The 10369-nt window shown below is 37.6% G+C and overlaps 1 protein-coding gene and 1 pseudogene across 1 annotated transcript; both read left to right on the top strand.

The window, feature by feature from the left end:
• The first annotated feature begins 991 nt into the window (after nt 1-991).
• On the top strand, nt 992-1915 carry LOC133764466 (olfactory receptor 2D3-like). The gene has a single exon (XM_062198145.1). The coding sequence runs from the start codon at nt 992-994 to the stop codon at nt 1913-1915; it is 924 nt and encodes a 307-aa protein (XP_062054129.1).
• Nucleotides 1916-9148: 7233 nt separating this feature from the next.
• LOC133763771 (olfactory receptor 2D3-like) lies at nt 9149-10119 on the top strand (annotated as a pseudogene).
• The last annotated feature ends 250 nt before the right edge of the window (nt 10120-10369 follow it).

The raw sequence follows: 10369 nt of genomic DNA on the forward strand, positions 1-10369 counted from the left end.
ATGCTACATTGTTGAATCCAAATGATGTGTGCCTTCCCTTACATTTCTCACAAACTTGTGAATTAGTTTGGACCCAGTCATCCTATTCTTTACTATGGACATACAGTACAGTTTAGACTTGGATAAGTATTCCGTGCCTGTATTCAGAGCACTGGATCAGTGCCTGCTTTACTACTGATGCACACAGTAACTGATTGGACTGTAAATCAAATGACAGAAGGAATTAGACCAAACATTGTTATGCCATATGAAACTTACAAAAATGCAAACAAATATCATGGCTTCACAGGGTCTCCATGAAGGGCTCCCATACTGCATTGGGATGCTTAAGTCTGCCCTGTTTTTTAAACTACGTTGGCTCCATGACAATGAGGTCCCTTCTTGCCCTACTCTTTAACACTATCTTCACCACAATGGCTATTTCTCTGTTGAAGTTGGGGAAGGACCAGGACTTTGAACTACAACATAATTGAAAACAGCATCTTAAAATTTCCTTTCTTTCTTGGAAGGATGATATAGACTCCACTGGAAGCAAAGAATGATGAAGTTAAAGCTGAAATATGCTGTATTTGAGTAAAATAGAAAACAGCATACACTCTGGGATTTCTAACAATAGGGGAATCTACATAACGTATTTGCATTATTTTTCTTTGGTTTAGACAAGCAACGTATAATTTTATATGAAGATATTTCTTGTCATTATCCACAAAATTGTTCAAAAATCGTTCTGTGGATGATAGGATTCTTCCAGCAAAGATTACCAAGAAGGCATCATTCTAGTTTGGGTGTATCTGCCAATCCAATGGCTTCATAAGAAATACAGGAATGGAAAAATTAGAAAAAATCAAGTGTGTTAAGTTTTTATAAGAATTCCTAAAAACACATACATCTAATCTTCCAGTGAGAACTTGGATTTCTGAATTTTGTGCTCCAACAGAGTCAACGTTTGATTGATCTATTTCTGTTCATCTGCAGACAGAAATAAACACTGATGGGCAAAGAGAACCAAACCTATCTGACTGAATTCATCTTGCTGGGCCTATCTTCAGATCATCGGACCCAGATTGTACTGTTCATGTTGTTTCTCATTGTCTACCTGCTGACCGTGTCTGGGAATCTGCTTATCATACTCCTAATTTATGCTGATTCTCGACTTCATACACCAATGTACTTCTTCCTTAAAAATCTGTCATTTACTGATCTCTGTTTCTCCACAACTATCGTTCCCCAGATGTTATTCCACTTTCTGGTCACGAGAAAGGTCATTTCCTTTACTGGGTGCTCGGTTCAGATGTTTTCTTTCCTAATAATGGGATGCACAGAGAGTTCTCTTCTCGCGGTGATGTCTTATGATCGCTATGTGGCCGTCTGCAAGCCCCTGCACTACACCACCATTATGACCCAGAGGGTTTGTGTTCTGCTGGTCATGGGAGCCTGGGCTAGTGGAGTGTTTGTGTCTTTAGTAGATACCACATTCACTTTATGTCTTCCCTATCAGGGACTTAGTGTAATTAATCATTATTTTTGTGAGCCTCCTGCACTCTTGAAATTAGCTTCAGAAGAAACTTACAAGGCTGAAATGGTCATCTTTGCAATGGGTGTAATAATTCTCCTAGGTCCTGTGTCTCTCATCCTTTTCTCCTACTGGAATATCATTTCCACTGTGATTCAGATACAGTCAGGAGAGGGGAGGCTCAAAGTCTTCTCTACCTGTGGTTCCCACTTCATTGTAGTTGTCTTCTTCTATGGGTCAACAATATTTACCTACATGCAGCCCAATTCGAAGAAAATGAATCAGGGGGACAAGGTGATCTCAGTGTTCTACTCGGTCATAACACCCATGCTGAACCCGTTCATTTATAGCCTAAGGAATAAAGATGTGAAAGAGGCATGTAGGAAACTATTTAGAAGATAGCCTCGCAGAGAGAGGGATAATTTTATTTGAATATAATATAGAAGACGGTAGCCTCTCATGAGGAAAAGCTGAGACTGTGAAACAGCTTTTAGATGAGTATGATTTTTTAAAAGAGTCTCAGCATAGGGCATGGTGAAGAGAATTATCATGCATAAATGAGCCTTCAAATGCACAATAGGAAAGTTGTATCATATAATTGAAATTATCAATGAAAACCTGGTCATTAATCACCTTGCTCACATAAAAACTGCGTAACTGATGACCAACAGGAAATCTCAATTGCCTGCTAGATCCCAGATCATCAATGACTATGCACCAGCAGCTAGACCTATATATAGTACATAAGAAGCTAACAAATTACTGAAGTTAGTATGTTCTGTGAACGACTCATATTTTTTAGGGTAAATGTGTTTTTCAGGTTTTAATGATAATAATTTTTTTCATTTATCCTGTATATTATATCATAATTATATAATGAATGAAACCATATAGTATTGACTTTAATAATACAACTTATGTGAGTTCATTGATTCATTGAGTACAGACTTACATATTGCATTTATTGACTAAATATTTGTTGAGCACTTTTCTAGGAATTGAATGCATAGCATTGAAAATTGTCGCAATTCCCATACTTATATGTCTTAGATTTTAGAAAGTGGTGATGAAAATAAGCAAAGCATGTACATGATGTTAGTAAGTGCTATGAGAAAAGAAAAAGCAAAAAAAGTGAGCTGTAATTTCACCTGGTTGTCAGGAAAGGCCATCTCATAGTTAAAGGATGTCTTACATCTCAAAATCAATGAGAGTCAGGCTTTGATTAGATGTTAATAAAGAATGAACAAATCAAAGAGTGATCTGAGGGAAGAGGTTCAGGAAGAGAGATAAAGGTGTCGAATGGCTTGGAAAGGAATGCCGTGTTTGAGATCAAGACAGGGAAGGAAGGGGTTTTTGGAGGCCAATGAGTGACAAGAGTGTGGAATTGAATGATATCACAGAAACAGGGAGAGCCTGGATCAGTAGGAGCTTGTTTGTTTGTTTGTGTTTTGCTACAAATTTTGTGGTTAACATAACAGGAATGTTTCCGCTCATCATTTTAGAGGTCAAATGCCCACAATCAAGACATCTTCAAACCACACTCCCCTGAAAGGCTGTGGAAGAGAGAGCTTCCCTAATCTTCCAGCTTCTGGGAGCTTCTGGCGTTCCTTAGCTTGTGACAGTATCAATCTCTGCTGCTGTCTTCTGAGGATGTATCCCTGTCTCTGTGTCTTTCTTCTTATAAATACGCATGCCATAATATTTCAAGCCCATTGAGTCCAGGATGATCTCATCATGAGATTTCTCTTTATTATAACTGCAGAGGCATTTATTTCAATTTAGTCACATTCAGAGTTAACAGGTGGATTTATCATTTTAGGTGACACAATTCAACTCATTGGAGCCTTGGAGGTTCTTGAAGAAAGATGGATTTTATTTAAATTCAGTGTAAAACATAGTGATATTATGCTTTGAAAGGTCTTGTTGGGTATTGTATGGAAAATAGATTGTAGTGGAATAAGCATGAAAGCAAGAAAATAATCAGTAACTTGAGCCCTATGACAGAAGTCCCAGTAAGGATTTAAACTGCAGTAGAATAATGGGAGGTAGAACAGAGGAGGTAGAACAACAGCTGGGTAAACAGGACATAGAGATGAAAAAGGAGAAAGGAACAGAATGTCCTTACTAAATCTTTGGCCTGAGCGACAGTGTGGATGATTGGAAAGGCTCAAAAAGGGAAGCTTGGTGGGGACGTCATGCATCCTCCTTTGAACTATTTACATGACTCTATGTTATGTGCAGTCTTGTCACACCATCCTTCTGTGTTTCACTGGTTAGAATAAAGCCTTCCTCTGGACAGCCAGGGCATTTTGGAGTGTACAATGAACCTCTCGTGTGTTTCTTACCCTAGTAGATGACAATTGGAGCATTTTGAGTATAAATGCAGACTAGGGTTCTGATTCATAGATTGGAGGTCATCATCAGATGATGAAGAACATCACTGACCCTTGTTGCTCCGGGGTTCTGCATCTGAAGTTTCATCCAAGTACAGAATGAAAATATTTTACTAATTGCATTTTTACTGGAAATAAATCTACTTTTAAAGGTATTATAAGTAATATGATGACTTAAAGTATATGAAAATATGGCAATGGTTATACACACAGATACTACATCAATTCATATAAGTGACTAGAGCATCCATTAATAATTGTATGTGTAGCAGTCCTGCAACAAATACCCATAGATACTGAAGAATGACTGTACTTATATCATCTGCGTTTTACATTATCATTGTTATTGAAATCTCCACTTTAAAAATTCAGACAAAGTATTTGGGGATGTCAGAGTTCCACACGGCCTTTGGAGAAACTTTAGTGCTGTACCTGGCTTCAGATGAGGGCCAGGCAATTCAGGTTTACATTTTAATTTTAAAAATACCCAAGGGTATCTGTTACTCCAGAAAAAAGTTAACAACATGAATTGCTCTGGGGAACGCCTTGATTATAACAACTCTTAGGATCTCAGGTTTGTAGATTTCCTTCAGGAAAAACCTCCATGCTTGTTTCTAGGAGGGTGAATTTGGGTTTGTGTTTGCTAATAAAATTGTGCTCCTTAGGATGGGATAAAATAAGACTCAGACAGGATCATGTCCCACCATCAGCAAACTTGGCAAACTCTAGGGGAGGTTGCCTGGCTGGATAAGGATTAGCAGACTGCAGAACCCACACCCTTCTTCATCTATTATCTATCCATCATTGCACGCACTGTGCTGTGCCAACCTCATGCCAGTGCCCCAGTAGAGAGTTGGCAGGATGATCAGAGGTGAGGCATCGTATTAAGCAGTCTGATATCTTGAATAGTTCATCTGGAAGGAAGGCTTTGCCTTTCCCTGTTGGGCCCTCTCTCTTTTCCAGCTGGCTTCTAGAGAGAATAGGTCCTCCTCAGGAATCTTGTTCTACACCTTCTCTAGGAAGGGTTAAATCTTTATCAAGAACACCAGGTGATTCTAAGGACTGTAGCCCTGCACTGCCTCTCCTGTGGCACTGTGAGCTACTCTACCAGATTCCCCTCTGCTCCTTGCTCTCTCAGTGCTCCCACTTCAGGGCCTTCTTTTTGTCTATCTAAGCAATCAGGACCAGGGTAGAACTCTGAGCCCCCCTGCTCAGAGTCATAGTCAAGAACTTCTTGTGGTAGACAGCCCTGGATGTCCACACAGGCTGTGTGTGAGGACGCTTTTTAACACTGTGCAGCCCTGATCTACTCTTGTGCTGTCATTCTGAGCCAATTCTACCTCACTGGGACATGGCTTGTGGTGAGTCCATAAATTTAATGTAATCATTCCTGGGAGTTTTAAGTCAAGATTTTCTTATCCAAAAGCCAGTGTCTGAAAACTCCTCATCCAAAGTAGACCCACCTTCTCATTCACACTTCTTCTGGTGGTGTGGGTGGTGTGTGGGGGGCGTGGAGAGCATCATAGGGTGGAGTGTCAGCATGATTCTATTTACTCACTCATTCGACTAGCTTTTACTAATGCCCTACCATATGTCAAGTGATAACTGAAATTTAGTGATAGCAAGACATGATATATGTTACACTACCTTGAAGCAGCACCAATTCAGAAAAAAACACGCAAATATGTAATTAATAATAACTGCTTGAAAAGAAGTGGATATCTTTATCTGTACATTGTGAAGAATAACAACTCTACCTTGAAAAGTGAGTAAAGAACTTTACAAGTATTTGATTAATGCTAATTCTAGTTGATTAATGGATAGTTAAAGCTAAGGGGCATGACATACTTGTGAATTACTGTGAAATTTAGGGAGAATTGCAGAACATTTTTTGACCCAGAACAAAATGTGAAAATTTTTATTTTAATTTTATAAAATATATTTAAAATTTACTGTTTATATTGTCAGAGATGGGCCACAAAAATAAATGCAGTAATTTTTTTGAATGGCCTGCAAATGAGTGGAGGGGGATTGTTTGTATTTTGTCTAGTTTATCATTTGCTTTTTTATTAGTTTATCATTTCACTTGAAATATGTTGGTCCTTTTTTTGTTTTGTTTTTTAACTTTTGTTTAATAAAGATAAATTTCCAAAGTACACCTTTTGGATTATAGGGGCTTTTTCCCCCCATAACCACCCTTCCACCTGCAACCATCACATCTCCCACTCCCTCTCCCATCCCATTCTTCATCAAGATTCATTTTCAATTATCTTTATATGCAGAAGATCAATTTGGTATATGCTAAGTAGAGATTTCAACAGTTTGCACCTACAAAGAAACACAAAGTATAAAGTACTGCTTGAGAACTAGTTATACCGTTAATTCACGTAGTACAACACATTAAGGACAGAGATCCTACATGGGGAGTAAGTGCACAGTGACTCCTCTTGATTTAACAATTGACACTCTTATTTATAACCGGAGGCTCTTGCCATGAGCTGCCAACGTTATGGAAGCCTCGTGAGTCCACAAACTCTGGTCTTATTTAGACAAGGTCATAGTTAAATTGGAAGTTCTCTCCTCCCTTCAGAGAAAGGTACCTCCTTCTTTGATGGCATATTGATTCTTATTAAGGATACTAATTCTTGTTCTGCTGTGTATGTATCAGTTATTTCTCCATTTCATTTTCCTAATTTTATTGTGTGCATGTATTTAAGATATTTTTAATCAAATGTATCAGTCTTTTCTTTTGTAGATCTTTGTAGCTAGGCTCAGAAAAATCTTCTATCAAATGAAATTAGTGAATAACCAACTTATTTATAAATATTTAAGCTTATTATATATACACAAACACATCTTGAATCCCTCTGGATGTATTCTGTATAATGAATGATGTGGACAAGGCTCATGTGTTCATCTACTAGCTAGCCGGTTGAGTTAGCATGTGGACTTCATTTGCTTATTGGAAACGCACCTTTAGCATTTAACTGATCCTTGGGCAGCCTTTAATGATTCTGATATCTGTTGTAAACCAGTGATTTGTCTTTTTGTTTTTAACCTACTAAAATATGATTTTGTTTGTAATTCTTCGTATTGTCTGTATGCTATTTTTATCCTTTCATGTTTTAATTTTAAAAGTTATTTATTTTTAAATAATTTTAATTTTTTACTTATAAAATTTAGTCTCAACTGTAAAATCGTCAAACAATACACACAGGCAAAAAAAAGTCTGTCAATTATTTGCATTGTTCCCACTAGAATCCCACTTCCCGTAATCAGTACCACCAGATTATTTTCAATGGACCTACCAGCCATGTATACAGGCTATTCTGCTGTGGCTCAATAATAGTTTTCCTCAAAATTCTTGCAAATGGTTACATTAATTAATAAAAAAATTAACTTTAGGGACAAATTATGTTCTAATTTCAAACATAAAACATAATTTCAATTTACCTTTCAGAGTTTCAATAATAAAGGAGTTTAAAAAGTAGATTTAAGTATGATTTGTTATTATATTCAACTTTAAAGAAATAAAAATAATTGGTTACAATACAGGGGAGTGCTTTCTTTTGGAACTTGCAGTTTTATTGTAATATCATCTCTGCTCTTATGTGTTCAAATCTGCCATAGCGGAAACATTTTAAAGAAAAAAAGCAGAAAATAACTGGATTAAATCTACCCAGCCTTGCCTCTCATTCTTCTTGGTTGCATTTGGCTTTGACTTTGAGTTTCCAAAGCAATACACTTCCAATCCAAAAGTAAAAAAAAAAAAAAAAAATGAGAACAATCATTTTCCTCAGTCAAACACAGCACCCATGTGCTGCTTTGCTTTGCTCTTAACAAGGGTTTTCCTAATCTTGTAATTGCTTCTAGATCATGTTTTCATCAGTGTACCGAGATGTTACATAATATGAAGTAGACTTGGTTACTGTTCTAAACTTTCAAAATAGCTTATATTTTATTAATCATTACATAAACACTATTCTAGATGCATAACTTTGTTACCATTATATGTATGAAGAAAGCTAGCACAATGATTTGCAATTCATAACATACCAAGCAAGGGAGCCAATATTGAAATTCTGCAGTACAGGTTCAGAGCCCTGTCAGCAGTCCAGGATCAGTGGGTTCTCCCTGCAGGTGAGATGCCTGCAGATAAGCAAATGTCACAGCTACAGACATATATCAAACACATTCCAATAGGTGCTCCACTTAAAATATTAAAATGCTATATCAAGTGTAAGTCTGATCACTTTCTTTTCACTTAATAACATAGCATAATCATCTTGCTACATCACCAAACTTGAAAGTAAGTTATATCCATTTAAATTCTGCTCAGAAGAAAAAAATATGATTCTGGTTATTCATTTGATGTGCATTTGTTTATTTTAGTCTATTTTTCTATTTACCTCTTTTTAGTGGATTTAAAGTCAGATCTTAGGTTATTTGCGTAAGTTTTTAATGATTGTGCATGTTTTTCTTTGATTTTTAGAGGACTTCATAAATCAAAAATAATAAAAAATATTTAAGTGCTTTGCAATCAGACATCTCGAGATTTTTCTTATATTTTTAATTTTGTTTGAGGTGGCATCCATTAAAATGGAAATCTGATATCTTTAAGGTGTTACATTTGTTAGCATTTCCTTTCTGATTGTTTTTTCTGGTTGTTTTTGTAAAGGTTAGGAAAGCTTTTACTATTCACGTGTTGGCTAGATAGATAATATAAAGATAACTGTCCACCTAATTTCATGAAGAGATGAAATGTAAAAAATCAACTTTACTATGTATCTTCAGAAATGTTTTCAGAGTGTTTGTGGCATAAAACCTGTTACAAAGAAACAGTCATCATTCACTTTCCAAGCCTAGTACAAAAGAAGTGCACAACAAGAAGCTCTATCAGCATCCACAGAGTGGAAACACTGGGTGGCCCATCCAAAGCTTTGTTGTGTAGCATTCTCAGCATGATTTCTCCCCTACTGGTGCTACTAAGACATTCCAGGAAGAGAAAATCAGAAATGGCTTTCAATTCTCAGAACTATGAGCAAAAAAACAAAACAAAACAAAAATTAAAAAGCAAAGACTTTCAACAAATTGTTGTAATCCATAAGCTGTACATTGGAAATTTATATTCATTAAATAAAAGTTAAAAAAAGAGAGAGAGAAAGATCGAAATAAGCCAATTCGGAGTACCTGTTAACAAATATAATAACTAAGTTACTCAGATATTTTATGTAACTGATCAATGTGTTTCTTTTATTGCTGCCAACCAATAGGCAGAAATAAACATCCATGGGAGAGGAGAACCAGTCCTCCGTGACCGAATTTGTCCTCCTGGGCCTTTCCCAGGATCCAGAGACACAAGTGCTGCTCTTCTTCCTCTTTCTGAGCATCTACCTGTTGACCGTGCTGGGAAACCTGCTGATCCTCACGCTCCTTCACATCGACTCCAGACTCCACACACCTATGTACTTCTTCCTGAGAAACCTGTCCTTTGCTGATCTCTGCTTTTCGACTACCACAGTGCCCCAGGTGCTAGTCCACCTCCTGGTAAAGAGGAAAACCATTTCCTTTGCTGGGTGCTCCACACAGATACTTGTTTTGCTTCTGGCTGGGTGCACAGAGTGTGCACTGCTGGCAGTGATGTCCTATGACAGGTACGTAGCTATCTGCAAGCCCCTGCACTACTCCAGCATCATGACACATTGGGTGTGTGTCCAGCTGGCTGTAGGGTCCTGGGTCAGTGGGGCCTTTGTGTCCCTGGTGGACACCACGTTCACACTGCGTCTGCCCTACAGAGGAAAGAATGTCGTTAACCATTTTTTCTGTGAGCCCCCTGCCCTTCTGAAGCTGGCTTCAGCAGACACCTACAGCACAGAAATGGCCATCTTTGCCATGGGTGTGGTGATCCTCTTAGCTCCTGTCTCCTTAATTCTCATCTCTTACTGGAATATCATCTCCACCATAATCCAGATGCAGTCTGGGGAGGGGAGGCTCAAAGCTTTTTCCACCTGTGGTTCCCATCTTGTTGTTCTTGTTCTGTTCTATGGCTCAGCAATATTTGCCTACATGAGGCCAAACTCCAAGATAATGAATGAGAGGGATAAAATGATCTCTGTGTTCTACTCAGCAGTGACACCCATGCTGAACCCCATCATTTACAGTTTGAGGAACAAAGATGTCAAGAGGGCCTTCTATAGAATAATTGCAAATTAGAGGCTTTGAAGGTGGTGATCTCCATGATGAGCAGTTATGGATTTGTGGAGAGAAATTTTTGTCTTGTAAATTATTCCCATTTTTTTTCCACCTCTCCACTTTTTGCTTCCTCATATTTTCTTATAGTCTCCAGATTGTTTCCTCTAATTGCCGTTTAACAGCCAGACACCTCAGTAGACACAGGAAGAACACTAATTTAATTTAAAGGAAAAAGGATTAAGGAGATTGAAGGAAAGATAGATAGTAGGGA

Source organism: Lepus europaeus, chromosome 7, assembly GCF_033115175.1.
Source record: "Lepus europaeus isolate LE1 chromosome 7, mLepTim1.pri, whole genome shotgun sequence".
NCBI classification, from domain to species: domain Eukaryota; kingdom Metazoa; phylum Chordata; class Mammalia; order Lagomorpha; family Leporidae; genus Lepus; species Lepus europaeus.